We start from the raw sequence: 22148 nt of genomic DNA on the forward strand, positions 1-22148 counted from the left end.
CACCTACTGATATTAAGCTATGTATGTGTGTGTGTGTGTGTGTGTGTGTGTGTGTGTGTGTGTGCTGAACGTATGAGTGAGATACAGTAGAGTAAGTGCAGGTCACACCTACATGCTTAATTGTAACTCTGAGTTGAAGCATGAGTACATGTGTATTGGTATGCCTGCAAGCTGGTTTTGTCTGTGCATGTGTGTGTGTGTTGGTGGGTGGGTGGTTGTGGGAGTGTGATTTACTTTCACAGGCAAAAGTCAAAGACACAGAGACAAATAGGAGATATTTCAGCATGTATCTATTCACATAAAAGCGCACTACACAACGATGCAATTAAAACATGGTTTTTATTAAGTCTGACTGTTCTGGATTTTGCTTAGCTGAGCACTGAGCATTGCTTTTTACATTTAAAATGCTATTATCTGCTTGCACAGTGTACAATAATATTCATAACGTTTCCAGTTTTCCATAAATTTGGCAGCTATCAACTAAAACAAGCTGCACTTGTATTCTTATAGTGAACTAAAAAACAACATGCTAAATTTTGAGATGTGCTTGCTAAAGGATAATCTATTTTATATACAAACTGGGCACGATCGAATAACAAGAGAAATGTTCTATAATAAATCTGTGTCTTGGAAATAATACTTAACCTTTATTACCTTCAGATAAGCTATGTTATCGACAGCCGATGTTATCGATTGCATCATGGCTCGTAGAGACTTAGATGTTCTCACAAATTTTCTTCACCGCAGTACACCTTATCTCCACACGTTGAACCAATTAATATAATATACAGTCCATTACCAATGAACAGATATGATTGACATTTGAGACTTTGCATGGTTTGATGTTAAAATGTTTTGAAGATAATGTATTGTTTGGTGAATTAGGTAAATTATTTACATAGTAGTTCCATACATATAATAGTTTCATACGAGATTCTTTGCTAGAAATGATAATAGATATCTTTGCCAAGTACTGGTTGTACTGGGTCATTCATTTCATTGAATCAGATAGCTGTGGATGTTTAGGACTTGGAAGTTGTTGTGCCTGATGTGCCAGCAGCCCCTGCCTCTGCCTTGGCTTGCCCATCTTCCACCTGGTTTATCAGCAGGAGCTTCATCACAGGGTCCAGGTACTCCATAATGGTCTCTGACACGCTCTTCTCCAGCAGGTAGCCCTCCGTTTCCACCTCCGTGTTCTCCTGCCCAACCACTGCTTCCATGGATGTCTGCAGATATCTCAGGCATGCAACCACTGTACTCTGCGAAGAGATATGGAAGAAGGGTGGTGCAATGGTGGAATTTAGACTAGATGATAAAACATTTTGAAAGTAGGTAGGTTATCACTCACTGGTGTACTGACGCAATGGCGTTTTTATTTAGACGGTCATCTAAGCATTAAATCAAAAATTGACATAAGCACAACCCTACACTGCTATCTACGGATACCTGAAGGATAAAGACAGTCAGCACTACAGCACCAATGCTGTTCATCAGGCCCATGTAGTAGCCAACCAGAGCTTCCCTGCAGCCGCGAATGAAGATGTTGAGCTCCTCAGTTTGGTGCTCATAGTTGTAGTGGGCAGAGTTGTTGGTCAATTTGTACTGGATGCAGGGTCTAGGGGAACTTGGGTTACAACAGCTGAAGGGCACACCATCCACCAGGTAACGCCCATCCACATTACTCTTGATACGACTGGATAAATGAGATGGATAGATATTAGACAGACTTGGTGGAGAAAGGGTATATGAATGAGAATGGAGAATCTTTAAATGGCCACAATTATAGGTATCAGACACAGTAATGTTACTTGCATGTCTATTCCGAAAAATACTGGGGTAAGAGGCAAGACAATGGATTTAGGAGACACAGGTTCTTCAAGGGTTCTCAGGATGGTTAATGGGGGTTAGATCAGCCTTGATAAAAAGCTTCCATCTTGAACTTTAATGAGTTCTTCAGTTTGTCCCTGTGGGGAAACTCTTCAAGGGTTCTTTGAATGGTTAACGGTTCTATCTTAACATCTTAACTCTATCTGGAACATTTTCTAAAAGGGAAACAGTATCTGATTTCAGGTTCTAAATAGAACCTTGAAGAGTTTCCCCAGAGAGGCAACTTGAAGGTAGCTCATTAGGGTAAGAGATGGAAGCTTCTCATGTATCATGGCTGATCTAAACCCTTCCCCTTTCCCCTCACTTACTCCTTAACCTCCTTGGAGCTGAAGTCCAGGTAGCGGTTACTGATCCACTGGATCTCGAACCAGTCTTTGTAGTCGTTGTTACCGCAGCACCGGAACTCCATCTGCAGGCGATCGATAGTCTGCTTCTGGAAGCAGCGCCCTGGGGTGTCCGTGTCCTTGTAGAAACGGATGCCATTCTTGAGGCCAACTTTCAGCGAGCCCTCCAGGCTGCCCTTCATGGCGTAACTTAGGATGACTCCAATCAGCAGTAGGGTGGTGAAAAAGATAGCACAACAGAAGTAGGGCTTTAGGAAGGTCTTCCACCGTGGGAAGCGGCTAGCATCCAGGGCGTCCTGGCAGATCCGACCCGCAAAAAAGTTGATTCCCATAGAGGCCAGTCCAGCCACAAGGAGGGTGTTTGGGACAATGTGGATCTCTGTGTTGTCCATCACCTACAGGGCACATTTGGGTTTACTGGACTGTTATTATGAAAGAGATTCCATGTTATTGAAATGATTAGTTACGTATTATGTCTAACTGCAAAGTGGATTCTACACGTTTCTACGTGTAGACATACTTGTTGTATATTATGTGCTGTGTTGAGGTGCCTGTCTGCCTAGGGTTGTTGTGATTTGAATAATTAATTTATCTGGCTTTATCCTTTAAGTAGAAAGAATTCATTTTGCTGACTGGTTTGTTTTGGGAATTTTCTTTGTTGGCATATTAGCATACACCAAGAAAGTCTTTTATTGCTAATTGTTTCTGCAGTAAATTTGAACAGATACAAGAGGAATTTTATCAGTATTCAGCACAAGCAATTAAAATGTTATATTTGTTGTAGGTTAATCAATGAGACAGATTCTTTATTGCGACCTAGATTGTGATCCATACAGTTTGCTAGACAGCTTATTGAAGATGACAGCGTTCTAAGCCCTTTCTAACCGGCTTAAGCAATATTTCTATTTGCATAGGTTAATCCTGATATTTCAGCCACTTCAAAACGCTCCAGGTGTCCTTTGAGGTTTACATTATCATGCATACATGCAGTTTAACTGACATATTCTCAGTCTCAAAAATCAGTAATATGCAATTAATGAACTGGTTATTAAGATGTTCATGTGAAATTATAAACGGTTCCTCTAGTATTGTCATTAGTCGTTTCATTCTGTCTCATTCTGGCCAAAGAGGAATTGCACTTGGTCAAGAAACTTTCTCAAAAGGGAAAAACCTGACTCAAATTGTGTGTGATAAAGTGCAGGATTGAAATATGCTTTCGAATGGTCAGTTTAGATACCTCTGCCCTCCGGCGTAGTTCTGTCTTCAAGAAGCATCCAAGACAGAAGGTGATCGCTCCACCTAAAGTGGCCAGCCAGGAGATCAGCCACAAACTCTGAGCTAGCTTCACCCTTTTTTCAAAGGGGAACTTCATTTTAGCCCACACCATGATGGCAGAAGAGAAGCGTTACACTACAAGAATACAAAGAAGATCTCTGGTTCTGAAGATGGAAACTAATTTTTTATATTTTGCTAAGAAGGGCTCTCCAAAAATGCTACTGTAATCCAAAATCCAAGGTTAAATCCTCTTGTGTCTCGAGATGAATTTCTGCCTTTTTGTTGTCCAGAGTGGTGAATTCCTCTGTGGTGGTCAGCCTGAGTTTTGATGTGGTGATCCCTCCCCCAGGTGAGGTGCTAAAGATAGTCCAGATACCAACTCAATTGAAAGAGTGGTACATTCGCCCCTCTGAGCCCATGCTTGGGTGAGAGACACACTAGATATGGCTAAAGCTGGACATCTGGGGCATCTTACCTGTAATCCTTTACCTATCCTATTATGACGGCCCTCTCCAATGGGCTACAAAACTGCCTGCTCAGCACAGATTGAAACAGATTGCCATTGGGCATGGACAGATGCAGTGATCTAGCCATAACATGGCAATTACTTTAAAAATATTGACTTAATTGTGATTCTGCAAAAAAAAAAAAAAATGACTATGGCATTGTCATTGAATGAATGTTTGGCTGTTGCTTGTACCAAGTGCACACATAAACTGGGGTACACAAACTCAAAATCTCTGGCATTTTCAACAGAACTGTGTTATTTTTGTGTTTTCTCCACGATCGTTAGTAATAGTTGAATATATCCACATATAATTAGTGACCTTCTTTGGAATCTGCCTTTGGCATCAGTAGGCATAAGAAATCTCACCTTAATAAAAGACGTAAGGAGTGTGTCCATCCATCTATTTTCTGTACCACTTCTCCTACACAGAGTCGCGGGAGAGCATGGAGCCTATCCCGGGGACACAGGGTACAAGGCGGGGGACACCCTGGACGGGGTGTCAACCCATCGCAGTGCACAATCCCAAACCCATTCACACAGTCATCCGGACAATTTGGAAATCAGCCTACAGCGCATGTCTTTGGACCGGGGAAGGAAACCGGGGTACCCGGAGGAAACTCCCAAAGCATGAGGAGAACATGCAAACTCCGAAGTATTATAATTCCAAAATAAAACTAAATGAAAATTCATTCATTCCTATACAAAGAGACATTCTAACCTTCATATTAAAATGTTTTTCTGATACCTTTAAAACTCCATGGACCCATCAGTTGAGCTCATAAGCGCATAATTTACTACTCGTGTCACTGTAATTATTGAATAACTCATAGTTAACCAAATAACTGTTTGGCTGGGAGTACAAAATGAGTCTCAGGTGCAAGATTTGCTTCTAAAATTTATCTCACTGCTTTTATTGAAGACAAGACAAGACTTTAACAGTGGAAAATTAATTGAGATGACATACTATATTGTGCATTGAGCTGTACACAAAAGACTACTATAAATTGTATAATACATGGATCAATGTGTGAATTTGAATAAATAAATAAAATAATCACGTTGAATGTAAATCCTTTCTTATATAACATATTTCATCATCTTTACTACTCTAGATGTGTTTGCAATAGAACATTTCACTAGCTGGAGCAGTGCATTTACAACACTGTATACAACATGAATTGTGTACAAGCCTTTTTTTGGCACTGCTTAAATATTATGCAGATACAGGTCGAGAGCTTCATTTAATGTACACATCAAACTTCATTTAAAAAATTATTGGGGGAATAATATCATCTCAGTGACTTTGTATGACTTTGGTATGGTTATTGGTGCCAGACTGGCAGGCATTTCAGAAACTGGTCTCTAGAGTCTACATAGAATGATAAAAAAAAAAAAACAACAAAACAAAAAAAAAAACATTCAGTGAGCAGCAGTTTTGCAGGTGGAAATGACTTAGGGTCATGACTTGGGGAGCTAAGGTCCAAGGAGAATGTGGTTCCAGCTGACAGGAAAGCTGCAGTAAGTTAAATAACCACTATTTACAACCACGGCGAACAGAAAAGCATCTCAGAATGCACAACACATCAAACTTTGAGGTGGATGCGCTACAACAGCAGAAGTTCCATTCCTGTCAGCCATGAACAGGAATCTGAGACAACAGTGGGCATAGGTTCAGTATATACATTATATAGATTAATGAACCATAATAATACAGATATAATAGTAATATAATAATACAGTTACTTTGAAGGTGAATCTACACAGATTGAGGAATCACATTGATGTACAAACATACGCTTGAATTCTATAAAGCAGTCTTAATTCAACATTGAAAGAAATGACTCAATTGAGAATACAGTACATATGCTAGAGAAATCAAAATACTGGTGAATGAATAAGCATTAATTGTTGTTTTTTTGTTCAAAACCTAGCTACATGATTATTTGCTATATGGGTTTGAATAATAATACACAAAGGAATTTTTAAAAAAATACTACTTATTTATGGGACACCATAAAAGTAAATACTAGATGGGTAGAGACATCCACATCTATTTTCAAGTAATGTCTACACAAGATCAAGTAATAACCTGACTGAACACCAAATGTTATGTATTTATTTACCTATTACATCTCATTCATTGTGCCAAGAGCCTAGAATGACAAATTATCACCCTACAAGAGCTACAAATATTATATATTACTGGATTACAGTTCATACTAAGTAACTCAAGTCCACTGCTTTAAGCTGTGGTAACAGATGTTGAATGCAAATCAGCGTCTGATGTCTGATAAACTTCTCTCTGGGTAAAAAAAAAAAAAAAAAAAAGAGATTGAGAGATTCATGCCAAAGTCTTTTTTGGGGGGGATTTCCACTCAATCTACATGTGTTTGTGCTGGTAAAGAGGGTTTCTAAGGGCAACCCTGTCTAGTACCCAAGTGAAATCAAAGAGCCACACTTCTGTCTGATGTTGCCTTGAGAAGTTATCAAAGCATCTATTTCAGCAGGGCTACCAGTCACCCGTGGACATATCCTTGAATGTGAATAGAGAAGTCTAACTCACAACTCAGACTCCGAAGTCAAACCTGAAACTTGTGTTTCACAAGTTCTGAGGAGCAGACAGAGTGCTTACAGCTACCTAATTAGTCAATAACCTAAACACAGTAATTACTTATATCATTCTTGAATATTAAAATGTTTGATCATTAGAGGGTATGCTTAGATCAGATTATAGGGGTAACCGTAATGGGTGGGGTTGGTTTTAAGAGGGCAGGAGTCATCACCTGGTATGCCGACCAAGAAAAGTATATCAGAGGAACAAAACTGAGTACATGAAAATTATGGGAGCAGATACTTCACTATTATATACATAATCCCGCTCGGATTCTGTAGCAGATCTGTCTCTTGTGGCTTATCCAATCACATGCATTTAAGTAAATTATTTAGCTGGAGGCAGCTTATCAGACTATGGACTAGCTACAGGGTTCATTTTAGATACCCTATCTGTTCTAATGAACTGATGACATTGCTTGTGTTTTGTTTTTTTTTTAATTGAGAACAAAACCAAAAGGTTTAAAGACAATTGGACGGGGAAGCATGTGTTTATTCTCCTTGCGCCAAACTCAAAACAGATTTCTTGGTGGCACTAGTCAAAACATGTTGTGTCATATTAATAGTAGGAATAAATCAATAAAGGTTAAAAAGTAACCATTAGTTGCTGATTCAGACCAGATCCAACAAGGGATTTTATGGAACTGGACTTGCCAATTTTAGTAGAATACTCCTGCCCTAAGAGCTCCAAAGTCCGACAGTACACAGGGGGATCAAACTGAGATTCTTGGAAATTAATTAGTTATGGTTTTGATAAAAGAAGAACGTATTGAATCATTCTCATTGCTGGATTGGGAAGCTGTCGCAAGTTTGCGATGGACTTTAACAGGAAACACACGACACTGTTTCCAAACTTATTAACAAATTCAAAAAGACTGGAAGTGTTGCGGACCGACCGAGAAGTGGACGTCCACGAACATCCACTGACGAGGGCACACCTGACGTGGTGCTGGCAAACATACTGTAGTTCACAGTGCTGGGTGGTATGTATGGAGACTTTTGGAACACCTTGTACAGTACTATTCACTTACAGACTGCTCCTATTCTAATTCACATTCACATTTGCTCAGTGTTTAAAGACATTAATTATTAGGCTAATACATTAGGTTTAGGTTTCATATTTTTGTATTCTCTCCCTCCTGTATGAAGTGGTTGAGCATCTTCTGCGCTGACTCCAGATTAGCCATAGCCTCCGAGTCACTGCTTCGTGACCCTTTCTCTCCATCTCCAGTCTGTTGCTTTTTTGCCTTCTTCCAGTTATGAGTAAGCTCATCTTCAGTCCAATCTTCAGCAGTGCCCCAATGTGAATGGTGGAGGTCCATCTTACCTTTGTTGCACTTTAACTGACTTTGATGCTCAAGTTGCTGGAGGTCAGTGGAGTTGATGCCCTCCAAGCTAGCAGACAGGATGCGAATAGGAGAGCTTAGCTGGCGTCCAGTGTGAATATGGTATTCCTCTCCTACAGGGCCATCCAGATTCTGCTTCAAGCTAGTCACAGGTACTGGTACAGTCTCAGGGTATATACTGAACTGAAGGTGGGGTATCTGTAGGCCCTGGCTGTGGGCCATCTCTTCCCCTCCTGATTCACTCTCTGTATCTCCGTCTCCTCTTCTGTATTTATCCGACTTTACCCAACAACCATGCTCCTGATGCCATGGTGAAAAGCCTGTACAACGATGTTGACCTCTCTCCAAACTACTCAAGGGATAGTGCTTTGCCTCCTCACCCATTTCTGACCAATCAGATTCATCCTCTTCTGGAACAGGACCCAACGATTGGTCATCTCCAGCTACTGAGCCTTTGTTATAATGATCACTGTCCATAAATTGAAATGGAGGAGGTGCAACTGCTGGCTTGAATGGCTTGATGGGATCATCTGATTTAAAATGCTTTACAAGGGCTTCCTGGAGCATTGACGTCACCTGTGGGAAAAGTAAGAGTCAATATTATATAATGTGCTATAAGATAATTTTGCCCTTGATAATGCTTGCTATGACAAGGGGTGTCCAATCGTATTCAGAAAGGTCCAGTGAAAATGCAGGATTTCATTCCAACCAGGCAGAAGCCACACCTGATTGTCTATTGAAAGCCAAGATTAACTGATTAAATAGGTGGAATTACTGTAGGTGTGTCTCCTGCTTGACTGGAATGAAAACCTGCAGTCAAACTGGCCTTTTACAGATAAGATTGGATACCCCTGTCACAGGCCATATACGTTATACGTCACCATACCTCATACCTTAGAAAGAAATTGGGTTTCACAAAGAACTAATCGTAGCTAGCCAGCTAATTCTGTCTAGCTAGTTAAAAGACACAGAGAACACAAAGCAGATTGGATAACAAAACAGATGAGATAACATTGCATTAGATAACAATCCTCTCTCCACAGTGTTTTTTAGCTAGCTTGGTAAAGTTAGGCAGCCACGCTGAGGAGAGGGATGCAGCACAGCCCACGTTACAACGTGTTCTTCTGCCATGAAATAATTAAAATGGTCACTGATTATGATGTTGATTGATCTTATGAGAAATTCATACACAGGAACATGGGAAATAAGACACAAATACTAAGCTGACCTCTAAACTTAGCATCTGTAGCTTAACCTCTGTAACTGTACATATGACCAGAGTCATGCAACTTGTTATATTTTTCCGAACTTTCTGTCTGCGTGGTAGTTATAAAATCAGGGAGTTGAAAAAGAAATTAGTAAGAATAAAGAACTAAGCTATGTTTATATACTCCTCCATAATTTCCCCTTCTATTCAGCCTGAGACGTTTGAGACAATATCTAACATCTTCCTGTCATCAAGCTCTCACATTAATTGTCTCCAGGCTCTGAATGGTTGTCTTGGCAGCTGACAGCTGTTTTGTCAGTTCTGAGATCCGCTGGTTCAGTTTCTCACGCTCGGCATCCATACGTTCATCCTCAAAAAAGGCAAGGGGAAAAGTGAAAAGAACAAAAATAGTGAATATAGGATTTATAAAGGACCTATAATTAAAAATGAATAAAATGAATAAAAATCCTAGGTTCATCCTAGGTCATTGCAATAGACTGGTTTTAAAAATCTTTGAAAAATACAACCCCAACATTCAATTCAGTTCATTTAGAGTTAAAAAAAAGAATTTCATTCCTATTTCACAGCAAATGATGTGCCTTACCATACAGTGTGTTTCATCCTCCGGGAAATCATCAGTCTGCTGAATGGAGGAATAATTAACCTGAAGTCTAAAAAAGATAAACAGAAACAAAATACTACATTAAAAAGTATGTTTTGGCTCTTAATACATATTATGCTACAGCGGCAGATATTTTTCATAGAAATAAGCTTGAACAATTTGGGAACATAAAATCAACTGAAGATAATTTGTTAGTTTCACTATAAATTTGCTCCGACCTTGTGAACTTGTCCATCATGCTGCTTAGTTCCACACGAGTCCTCTGTAGCTCTGATTCCAATTGATGATGTTCAGTGATAAATTCAGCTCCTAAGCACTCCATACGCACCACTGTTTGCTTCAAAGTGTTATGCAGGTCTTCATTCTGTTCCTGTAGCATCCTGTTTGGTGAGGGATATGGAAAATGGGAAGGTTTTGGGTAGCTAGATGTACAACATTTTTGATATAAGGATATAATAATACGTTTAAGAAATATGGGTATTGCCATGCATTGTTCTCTGTGAGAACTGTGTGGAGTATTATAGTATTTTCACATTCACATGCAGTTTATAATTAAACTCACATGATCCTCTCATATTCAGAGCCTTTTTCCTGTGCAACATTAAAAGGGAATCCATTTCAAAAGCTACACTCTAGTGAACGATTATAATTGTATAATCATTTGTTGATAACCTAGTTAAACATTTAAGCTTACTATATGAGAACATTTTACAGTTAAATTATACAGATCCTACATCAAATACAAAACAAGTCATTCATTGCAGAATTGAATGTTATACTGAAGGTCTTACTTTGACAGTTATTGCTGTTTCCTTGTACGTCATTGACTGCTCATCATGGCTAATAGGACTTCCTGTATTTCTGCAAGAATCTGACTTGCTAGAACAAGGAGAAGTGGCCTTCTCGCCAACTGGAGAGCGGCGAAGAGGACTGGGGTCACCACTATGATGGTGATGTTCCTTGGTGTGGAAATGGTGATGGTGAGATTCCGGACAATCATGATGTGATCTAACATCAGAATGATGCTGGATTTCCACTGGGGAATGGTGATAAGATTTATAATGGGAATGGGGATAGGATTCTGGATGCTCATGATGATGGTGGGATTTTGGAGTACCATAGCGAAGATGCATCTCGGTATGAGAACTATGATGGGAATGGTGATGGGGTACTGGATGTTTGTTGTGATGATAATGATGATGGGATTCCATATGGGAATGCATTTTTTGATATTCAGGGTGGGAAGACTTCTGAAATTCAGAATGGGAATGCTGGTTTGTTGCTGGTGTCTGGTCAGAATGTTCAGGATGTTGTTGGGATTCAGTATGGACATGATGGTACGGGGATTCTAAATAGTACTGGTTATGAAATTCTGAGTTTTTGTGGTTTTGGTGAGAATGGTGATGAATTTGTTCACTATGTTGATGTGAATCTTTGTGGGACTCTGGACTATTATGGTGATGCTGGTGGTCAGACTCTTTGTGGGGTTGAAGTTTGGCTTCAGAACGGGAATGATAATGGGGGGACTGGAGATGATCATGGTGGTGATAAGATTCGGAGTGTGTACTATTGTGGGAATCTGGATGGGAATACTGATTGTGCCCTACAGACTGGGGTAGGTTGTGAGGGTGGTGATGAGAATAATGACCATCAGGATTATGGTGATGTCTGTTGAGTGTTGGAGTTTTTGGATCCCCAGAATGATGGTGATGGTGAAGATGATGGTCTAAATAAGAAGAGTGTTGGCGATGTCTGTCTGTGTAAGGACTGTTAGATTCATGATTAGTGGAACTCATTAGACCACCCTCAGTATGTGTGTGAACATCCGGATAAGAGTGATGTTGATGGTCATCAGCAGGGCAATGGGAATGTTGATGGTGAACATCAGGATAAGAGGAGTGATGCTGGTCATCAAATTGCTGAGGGGCGGAATCATGATGCAAATGATGATCAAGTTCAGAAGAAGAGTGGTGTGAGTTATCATAATAATAGGAATTAAGGGGAGAAGTGTGGCACTGGTGAGAATCTTTATTGTTTGAATGATGGTGAGGATGATAGGATTCAGCATGAGAGGAATGGTATTGAATATCTGGAAGGGAGGAATGATGTGATCCAGAATATGAATGACAATAATGAGGTTCTGAATGGGAATGGAGACCATGAGTTTTTGAGTGCAAAGTAGAATAATGTGGAGGTGGATTTTTGTGGTCTTGATGAAGGTGGTGCAATGGAGAAGGTGAACGATGTTGATGAGATTCTATATGGTCTTGACTTTTCAAGAGTGAGTAATGATGTTGTGGGGATGGGCTTCTCTGATCTCCACGATTGTGATGTTGTGATGCAGAAGGGGATGAGCTGTGATTGCCATCATTATGATGGTAATGATGTGAAGGTGAACGGTGAAGAGATTCTGAATGGGAATTGTCATCATTTTTTGAGTATAAAGAATACCGATGTGGGGATGGGCTTTGGTGATCACCATCACTATGATGGTGTTGATGTGAAAGAGAAGGAGAATGATGATTTCGACTTTTTAAATGTGGGGATGAGTGTCTTTGGTCACCGGGATGGTGATGGTACAATGGAGAAGATGGAACATGGTGGTGAGATTCTGAGTGGGGATGATGGTCAGTTTCAGAGCATGGAGAATGTTTATTTGAGGATGTGCTGTGGTCATCATCATGATGGTGGTTATGAGATTCTGAGCGGGAATGATGGCGATGGTGAGTTTCTGAATGTGGAACATGATGGTTTGTTTTTCGGTGGTGGTGGTGCGATAGAGAAGGTGAATGGTGGCGATGAGAATCCAAATGGGAATGATGACATTTGGTATGCAAAGAATGATGATCTGGGCTTCGGTGAGTTCTATGATGAGGGTGATGGGATGGAGAATGAGGGCGTGATGATGAACTATGCTGATCACTTCCGTGGGAGTGATCATGATTGTAATGGTGATGAGGTATTGGTGAGAGAGATCGGGTTCTTGGTGTATTCCTTTTTGTATCCATGGCAATCTCATTTGTTAAATGACTACTGGACTGAGCTTGTTGCTTTTTGTGTACCTTATGGCCATGTTCTGACCTTGTCAAAATGCTTTTAGGTGATCCAGTTTTATTGCTATTGTGTTTGTTCTCACTATAGTGAAGAGGCTTGGGATTCCTATGTGCAGTTTTGTGATGGTGGTGATGATGGTGGTGTTTGATTGAATTTGAAGTTTTGTTGGAATGGTAAAGATGACCAGGCTTCTTATTTGCAGAGGCATGCTTTCTGGTGTGGGATGGTGCACTAGATGACACAGAGTTTGTACTTCCAGACCGTTTGGAAGAATGTTTTGGTTTCTTGTGTCCTTTGCCCTCTGAATTTTGAGACTTGGCAGGACTTATATCCCTGTGGGCATCTGTTACCCCAAGACTCTGTAGCCTGGAGGGACTAATTACTTGCCTGGTGATCTCATTTAGAAAGGCAGAAAACTTCATTTTTTCCTCCATCATGTTCTTTTTTGCTTCCTTTTTCCTCCTCTCAATTTCTTTTTCATCTAATTCTCCTTCACCAGACTGTTTGTTCTGCACTGGCAGCACCTCCATGGACTTTGCTTTTCGAAAGATTTCAGTCTGACCATTTTTCTTTTTTAGGGAGCTTTTTCTAGATGGCATGTGGGATGATTCTGGCCCCTTGATAGGGTCTTTACATTTTTTCTTCATAGACAAGTACTTTTTAATACTTGCAGACTTGTTGACATGGCCATCCTCATTCAACAAAGGCACAGTATCTTCGTCATCTTCCTCAAATGCTCTCCTTCGCCTGGAGATGTCAGTGCAGGACTGGGAATGTTGTGGATGTCGAGCACCTTTCTTGAACTTAGAAGCAATTTTGGTATTTCCCAGGCTGCTTTCAGAAGACCAAGAGGATGATCTAGATGAAGATCTAGATGAAGAGGAAGAACTGAAAGAGGAGGAAGATGAAGAATTAGAAGTGGAGGCAGAAGTAGTGGAGGATGAAGAGGACGATGAACCTGAAGATGAAGAACATGAGGATGATGCTGATGATGAGAAGGAAGAGCATACGGAAGAACCAGCAGATGAAATGGAGGCATTTGATGAGATAGTCGATGTTCTTTGACCGGACTTAGTGCTTCTATGGTGTTTCTTATGTTGCTTATGATGGTGATGATGGTGGGGATTGTGGTGAATATCAGCATGCTCATGGGTATCATGGCTATGGACACTGTGAGGAAGGTGATGGTCAGTATTGTCACACTCTGATGTATTATGGCTGTGAATGACCAAAACAATCAAATAAATTATTCAAAACTATCAGTCTCATATTATTCGTATTATATATTGTTATAAACTGTCTAAAATGTCTAAACTGCTTATCCAGGGTCAGGGTGAATCTGGAGCCTATCCCAGAACAAACCCTGGACAGAACTATAGTGCACCAGAGGGCTCCGACATTACCTGCTGCACTATTATGCCAATCATCTCTTTGTACATATTTGTTACATTTATCACATTCTAGGCTCAAACCACTCCTCTATTGAAAGTAGCACTAGTCACAAAAAACATATGCTTCTACTCAGAGATTTTCATACCTCTTAGTCAGGTGGGATCCAGGTGGGATGACAGTGGGATGACAGTGTTCATGTTGGTGATGAGTTGACTTATGATGATGATGTGTTTGGATATTGGCCATTGCTCTGTTCTGTTCTCTCTCACCTTATGACAGTTCCACAGACTGTCAGCCCTCTAAGTCTTAGTTTGCCTAGTTGGCCAGAATGTGTTGTTTAATTTTCTAGTGCCAGCTGTAATTCAAATGATAGGTTTATATTAAAGCGTTCATTCAAATACGTTGTCGTATCTATAGTAACAGCTAATTCACAGGAACTTGCATGTTGGACAATGTAAATAATGCTAGTCTAATAATAAACAGATTTTTTTTTTAAAGTTATTTATCAAAGAAAAATATATAATATGGTGAAGTCTCTCTAAGGAAACTTTTTTTTTTTTTTTTTTAAATTTAGCATTTATGGAAGGAGTCTCCAGTGTCAGCTCTTTGTAACAATCAGTAAGTCTTTTCACTTACATTCTCACATACAAGACAAAATTTTTCAATTCAATGTTATTAACATTAATAAAGGAAAACCAACAAACTGCACCCAGAATATCATGCTGCTTAGAAAAAGCATTAGACTTACCTTAACCATGGAATAACGTGGTTAAAAAAAAGGCTAGATATAAGAATCACAATTCATTTCGCCACAGTGAGCTAATCCTGACAATGCAGCGTAGTTTTGAGGTTCATGACGAGTGAGAAAAAACTTTCATCGCCACAACTTTTCTATTAGCACTGATCTCTAACCCCGCCCTCCCACTTTCCTGTCTGTGATTTTTCAATACAAGCCCATGCTGATGCCGATCATTCCTGCTTGACTTAACCAGCTGCCCCAGGCAAAATCTTGGAATCAGTTAACTCCCTGTATGGTATTTACGTATGTGTATTAAAAGAATGTATAACATGTGAAATGAAATATCCCCAATTGTAAATGTGTAACAAGTCGTATTTGTATTTATTCCAGCTGGTTTGTTATGAATGTTGGATTGCACGGTTATAACTGGTGTGTAGCTGGTTATATAGGTCATTATTGACTCACAGTTGTTTGCCAACAGGATGCTGAATTATACTGTAGATGGAATCATTGGGAATCAATTTGAATTACAGCAATGGCACAATGCATTTTCGTCAAAGATTATTTATTCATCTGTGACCATCTCACTACATATTTTACTGTACGACATCCTAGATAATAAACTGAAACAGCAAAATAATCTCACTGAAAAAAAAGACAAAAACAATTCACATTAAATGAATATTTATACACTAAATTTTATGTAAATATATTTGCAAGGCAACTTAAAATGTTCATACCAAGTACAGAAGCCCTGAACCCTAATGTGGAAAAAATGCTAACGTTAATAAAAATGCTATTTCATTGTATTAACTAAATTACTTTTGAGTTATTGCATTGTCTGATGTTATTTTATATTATTTTGACTCCTAACACTTAAATTAATGGAATTAGTATAATTTTGACCATGTGTTTTTGACACACCATAACTGAACGCATTTGAACGAATAATAATTAATTTGTTGACATTTGTTTCAACTTCTGCTAAAGGAATGTCTATCGTACTTTCTGGAGAAAACGCATACAGAATAATAATTATATGTCAATATTAATAGATTGTGGGGTGTTGAAGTTGAAATAATATTATAAAGAAATAACATAGCATTTCAATATTTTTTTGTGGTTCAGGGCTTCCGTAGCCAAGATATGCAGTACATAAGGAATATTTTGTAGAAAATGTGACCCTTTCAGACAGATTGGATTAAAGCAAACTTTAATCTACAAATTTTAATCAGAATAAGAAGAACTTCTCTCACAAATGTTTCCATTACAACTGAAACGAGCTGTTCTAATATTGGGTTCTCAGCCTCCATTTCCCTTTTAGTCCCCTACAAACTAATCAATGGTCAGCTGTGTAATACAGCACATCCTTCCTGGATAATCAATGACGGTAGAACAGTGATGTTACCCTCCAGCAAAGAGAAAAGAAGGACACAGACAAAGCTACAGCATGAACCGTCAATGTAGATATGGACAAAATAACATGTCCATGTCAGTTCTTTTCCGATCACGTATCTGTAAGGACATTTTTGTTGGCGACACACAATTTAAAGTCTGATTACCTTATCAAGAGAAAACTTCAATAAAAATCTTTTTTTATTATTGAATTCTACATCACTTTTGAAAAAATAAATTCACTTTTGCTTAAATAATATTGTTGATTATATTGGAGTGGATATACTGTTATATCATTAGTTTCTTAATCAAAAGGTCAAAGCTGGAGCTATTTCAATAACAAACCACAACAGATCATGTATTATTATTTTTAATTGGTTGTTTGATTCTGGAGATGTATATTTCACTATTACAGAAGGAGTCTCCAGTGTCGCTGCTTTGTAATGGTCACTACCATGGTTCTACCATGGGATTTCTAGTTTCTTCATAACATAACTAGCTGTGATTTATTTATTTTTGGTCGTATTATATTAGGAACATCTGCATACCTGCTCATACATCCAATAAGCTGATAATGTATCAGCAGCACAATGCATAAAATTATTCAGATACAACAATATATAGAGTTTACCGAATGATGCAAAAAACACAAACATCCAATGAGCTGCAGTTCTGTGAGTGGAAACATCTTGTGACTGAAAGAGGTCAGAGAATGCCCAAACTGGTTCGAGCTGACAGAGAGCTTATGTTAATGGAAATAACAACTCTTTACAAATACGGTGAACAGAAAAGAATTTCAGAAAGCACATCAAACCTCACAGTGGATAGGATACAACAGCTGAACAGATCAACCACACAGCAGACACTACACTGGGCACAGGATCTCCCAAACTGGACAGATCAGAAAATCACTGTCTGGGTTTTTATTTCTTCTTCTTCTTCCAATCTTCAACTGCCCAGTTTCAGCCACATGATAGGCTGATTTGATCATTACATGAATGAGCAGATGTACAAGTGTTCCTAATAGAGTGGTCAATGAACTTATATAAGAGCTTCAGCCATACACGAGGGTGAGTCTATAGAAAACCTTTTTTACTTTTCATTGGTAATTGCAAACAGTTGTCACCAATGAGAAATAATTTTTCTACATAATCTACATTTCGTTCAATGAGTGTCTCGATCCCTGCTACTCCAATTCATGTCGCTCTTTTAAGGTTTTCATTTGACTCACCCTCATATATAAAAAGAACAAAACAACCTCTTTGAATTCAGGCTGCTATTTTTACAAAAAAAAAAATAATTCCTATATGCTTTGAAATGACTAAGTCTGAACAACAGAATATAATGAGTAAAATCAACACTCAAAATGAGTTATTCTGCTGGTTGGTTTAGTTTGTAGAAAGCTTGAGTACAACATTAGTCAAAAAAAAACCAACAAGTAACCAAGTTTCATGTCCTAACGACGTGAATGAACACAACTAGCGCTTCTACAGAATCAGACAATACACAGAGAAATAAACTAAACAATGTATACCACTGCTTATGTCTGTTTTGACAACGGAAGATACGAGGGAAACAAGCACAAATTTAAAACTAGGGTTAAATCATATAGTCTGATCCGCTCTATTGACATAGAGGACAGAGAAAGACTAGAACATATTACAGAGCAAAAGTAAATGGCAAAAGTAAGCAATTATCCCCAAAAGTAATGGCTTATTCCATTTCTCCAGAGCTTTATTCAACAACTTCGCTTGATCTGTCCTCCTCTTAGACAGAAGCAATTCACCCTGAAGCAGGATTGTGTATCAGTTCACTTATCCCCAGGATATGAAGCGTCTTTGAAGCTGCTCCGGCGTGTCACTCCACCACCAACTCAAAGCACTCCGCCTCCTCAAACTCAGCATTCATCTTTGCAGCTAGAAGGTCCAGTTCTGACATCTAAAGAGGAGAGTAAATAGAGGCAGAATAACATCAAATGTGTGAACGTTAGGCGAGCGCTGTACAGTCAGGACCAGAAGTTTTTGGCCAGCAACACAATTTTCGTAATTTTACCTCTGTACGCAACCACAGTGTGATTGAAGTTAGACTTTCAGCTTTAATTCAAGGGCTTTAACAAATATATTGCATTAACCATTTAGGAATTACAGCCTTTGTTTAAAAAAAAATAATAAAATGGAGTCCCTCCATTATCACAGGCTCAAAAGTAATTGGACAATCGACAGATTAGTAGTTTCATGGCCAGGTGTGGCCCACTTCCTCGTTATTTCATGAAAAAATTAAGGAGTACTGCTTATTTTGTTACTGCTTCACAGTACAGATGGATAAGGACCCAAAACATACCATGAAAGCAACCCAAGAGCTTCTTAAGGCAAAGAGATTAAATGTTCTTAAAATGTCTGATGACCTCAACCCAGTTGAGCACGCTTTTCACTTACTGAAGACAAAACTGAAGGCAGAAAGTCCCAGAGACAAGCAGCAACTGCAGGGCTGGCAAAGCATCTCAGGAGAGGAAACTCAACGTTTGATGATGTCGATGGGTTCCAGATTTCGGGCAGTCATTGACTGCAAAGGATTTACATCCAAGTATTAAAAATAATCCGAATATTTATGATAATGCTAGTTTGTCCAGTTACTTTTGAGCCTGTAAAAATGGAGGGACTCTTTTTTTCTATATATATATATATATATATATATATATATATATATATATATATATATATATATATATATATATAGCTGTAATTCCTGAATGGTTAATGCAATATTTTTGTTAAAGCCCTTGAATTAAAGCTGAACCACTACACCAACTGCTTCATTTCAAATCCACTGTGGTATTGCACAGAGGCAAAGTACAAAAGTTGTGTCACTGTCCAAATACTTACGGACCTGGCTCTATAACGATTTACACCACAGCGCTGTTGAATGTTCGATTAGTCCAGTGGTTCTGATTCGTTTTTGGAGCAGCAGATCTGACTAAGGCGGCAAAACATTGGTTTATATTAATGTGCTTGTTTTAGTACGATATTTTTTTCTATAGCTAAAGATTACACCGAGACTTATATGGAGATGCTTTCTGTAAGGAGATATTTATTTAGCATTTATGGAAGGAGTCTCCAATGTCAGCACTTTGTAGCAGTCAGAGCTGTAACTTTACTTTCAAAACATTTTCAAAAGAGAGGAAACCTTCGGGATGGAGGGCTTTGTAATTTACCAAGCATGCAGATTTGCTGTGGAACTTTATTTTTGTGAAATGTTATAATCATAATACCACTTGAAGAATAAAAATGTATTGATAATGTTTTTTGTTCTTCATGGAAATGTTTCTAAACGCACTCCAGTAAATTCAGGTACATAAAATGAGACTCAAGAACACAAACAATTAATACGAATGTATAATAACTACTACTAGGAATACTAAAGGACAATTAATTAAGTACTGTCCACCTCCGTCCTTCCCTCACCTTTATCTGTTGAACCCTCTTCCTCCGTGCGTTCTTCTTGACCATGCAAACCCCAGGGATGTTCAGATCGGGCTCTGGGGTGTTAGCAATGCTGTCGTCAGCTGCCGAGAGGTTGAAGGATCTGACACACACGGAAGAAGAAGCTCCTCTGGACACATCAGCTTTGCAGATCACCTCTGGGGTTTGGAGCCTCTCGAACCCAAACAGAGTCTCTCTGCGGTCGGGGGACGAGGCAGACTGCGGCTTGGGGCTCTCAAACGAGAGGTTGCCCGCGCTCAAGCGGCTGTACGAGCGCCGTACTTTGCGGGACCACACAGGGTCCTGCTCTGGTTGTCCTGTATGGGGAGGGGGGGACGCGGAGGCCTGGATGGAAGACAGGATCATGGGTTTGGACACCGTCGTCTCGACGACTTGGGTTGGAATTGAGACCATGGACCTTTTTCTAGATTCACCGGATACTCTTTTCTTCACATTTTCCTTAGGTTCTGATGCGGCCTGTGAAAAGGTTACAGATAAATAATATATCAAATAATTAAATCAAATATTTACAGGAACAACGGTCATTCCTAATATATACGTATATACAATACTATACTATACATACACACAGACAGACAGACGCACGCTTTTTTGTATAGTCACCTGGGTTTGCCTGGGTGCAATCTTCCTCACAGTGATTGATCGTTTGACAGGCACACATGAAGCCTTGGGGATAAAACAGTAACAGATATGAATATCCAAAGCAAAGTGTCCACAACAGAACGGAGAATTTTCACACACGGAAAAAATGTATACAATCGAATGTACTCTCGATAACCATTTCTCACCTTGGCTTTAGGAGGCATGTTTTCTTCATTCGCAGACAGCCGTGCTGATCTCCTGCGTGGCGGGGTGCCTCCATCCGACTCTACGCAACCAGATATTAGGTTTATCGGAAAAGGATGAGCGTAGATATGGGACAAAACGCATGTAAAATGAACAAGCTATGATTATTCGCGAAGATTCATTATTTAAAAGCAAAGTGTGGCGAACGTTTCGCATAGAAACATTTTCGAACGCAAATAATGCATTTCAATTCCATATACTAAACGAACATGCAAAAAAAAGGGAGCACATAGAGGTCTTAAAGACATTCCTTCGTTATATTACAAGGACATACAATTAGATGAGGGGGAAACAAATGGCCAAAGTGCATGTAAAGATCCTAAACATGAAACATTCAAAACTAAACATGGGATTTTTCAGGTCTCCTTCCCTTTATTTCAGATTGGTGCAAATCTCTTATTTTCTTTTTCTCGGTTGTTTTTCTTCCACACATCAGAATTCATTCTCAATGATCATTTCTTTTAAAATGTCAGCTCTACAAATTAAAGTTATGTGAATAGGTATTGTCCTGACTCCTCACAGATTAAAGCTGTTTGACAGTTTGAGACTGTTGTAACTTCTCATGCTGTGAATCCCAGGTTCCCAATCCCCAGTCTTCATAAACCCACTGCCCTGCACATTTCAGTGTCCTGTACTTTTTTTTTCTTTAAAAAAAAATAAAAAAATAACTATACAACCTAACGAGCCACATTTAAACACATTAATAGGGATGTGAAATTTTGTCAGACGCAGATAGATTTTCTATTTCCTTTCGCACACAGAACCTGAGGGGGTACAAACTTTTGCACTCGGCTAAAAACATAAGCAACATGACTGTCAAATGAATGCGATTGTTCACTAAAAGTATATTTTTGTTGGCTTTGTTTTTGTTGTGTATCATTTTCTACATCTTATTATCCTTTTATAATATATTTAAGAGGGAGAAAAAAAAAACAAAGCCATGCGTTAACACAGTAGTCGTCTAGCTAGCGTTAACTTAGCTTCATGAAAATGGCAACAACGACTATTTGCGCTCGATAAAGTGAAACGGTTGCTCGTAATGCGAGCCAGCTACCTACACTACTATACATTTAGACTTTTTAGTCGCACAAAACTAGAAAGTTTACTACTTACTCCTGCTCTGGTTGTTGTTTTTGCTCGTCTGTCCAATGGACGCCGCTCGCGTTGTTCTGCTGCTCATCTTGCAAAGGAAATAAATCCACGTAACGAAGTAATTACTTCGACATTCACTAAAAACAAACGCACTAATGAACTCTAAAGATATTTAATATTATCTTAAATCTGATTTATTAGTAGTAATCACATTAGTCGTATCGCTAAGCTCAGTTCAACACCGAGCAGTGTTTCAAAATTGCCCGCCTTAACCAAAATGGCGGAACAAGGGGCGGGGCTACAATTATTTAACGTATTATTTATATTTATA

The 22148-nt window shown here is 39.0% G+C and overlaps 2 protein-coding genes across 3 annotated transcripts; both read right to left on the bottom strand.

The window, feature by feature from the left end:
- Nucleotides 1-855: 855 nt before the first annotated feature.
- Nucleotides 856-4760, bottom strand: rom1a (retinal outer segment membrane protein 1a). Of its 2 annotated transcripts, none has more exons than XM_053618234.1 (4): nucleotides 3469-4760; nucleotides 2196-2626; nucleotides 1447-1693; nucleotides 856-1259 (listed from the first exon to the last, which is right to left on the bottom strand). In XM_053618234.1, the coding sequence occupies exons 1-4, from the start codon at nucleotides 3616-3618 to the stop codon at nucleotides 1023-1025; spliced, it is 1065 nt and encodes a 354-aa protein (XP_053474209.1). In that variant the 5' UTR covers nucleotides 3619-4760; the 3' UTR covers nucleotides 856-1022. The 2 variants fall into 2 exon arrangements, with proteins under 2 accessions (XP_053474209.1, XP_053474210.1); XM_053618235.1 differs by having other exon boundaries at nucleotides 856-1236; nucleotides 1424-1693.
- Nucleotides 4761-16733: 11973 nt separating this feature from the next.
- Nucleotides 16734-22080, bottom strand: cdca5 (cell division cycle associated 5). Its single transcript, XM_053618625.1, has 5 exons — nucleotides 21839-22080; nucleotides 20668-20747; nucleotides 20483-20545; nucleotides 19841-20335; nucleotides 16734-18317 (listed from the first exon to the last, which is right to left on the bottom strand). The coding sequence occupies exons 1-5, from the start codon at nucleotides 21903-21905 to the stop codon at nucleotides 18237-18239; spliced, it is 786 nt and encodes a 261-aa protein (XP_053474600.1). The 5' UTR covers nucleotides 21906-22080; the 3' UTR covers nucleotides 16734-18236.
- Between the last annotated feature and the right edge of the window lie 68 nt (nucleotides 22081-22148).

This window comes from Ictalurus furcatus, chromosome 28, assembly GCF_023375685.1.
Source record: "Ictalurus furcatus strain D&B chromosome 28, Billie_1.0, whole genome shotgun sequence".
NCBI classification, from domain to species: domain Eukaryota; kingdom Metazoa; phylum Chordata; class Actinopteri; order Siluriformes; family Ictaluridae; genus Ictalurus; species Ictalurus furcatus.

Coding starts and splice junctions, on each gene's coding strand:
- rom1a (XM_053618234.1), bottom strand. CDS start 3,618: ATGGTGTGGGCTAAAATGAAGTTCCCCTTTGAAAAAAGGGTGAAGCTA. Junction 2,627..3,468: donor AACTACGCCGGAGGGCAGAG/GTATCTAAACTG, acceptor TGTGCCCTGTAG/GTGATGGACAACACAGAGAT. Junction 1,694..2,195: donor AGCTCCAAGGAGGTTAAGGA/GTAAGTGAGGGG, acceptor TCATTTATCCAG/TCGTATCAAGAGTAATGTGG.
- cdca5 (XM_053618625.1), bottom strand. CDS start 21,905: ATGAGCAGCAGAACAACGCGAGCGGCGTCCATTGGACAGACGAGCAAA. Junction 20,546..20,667: donor ACATGCCTCCTAAAGCCAAG/GTGAGAAATGGT, acceptor TTTATCCCCAAG/GCTTCATGTGTGCCTGTCAA. Junction 20,336..20,482: donor TTGCACCCAGGCAAACCCAG/GTGACTATACAA, acceptor ACCTTTTCACAG/GCCGCATCAGAACCTAAGGA.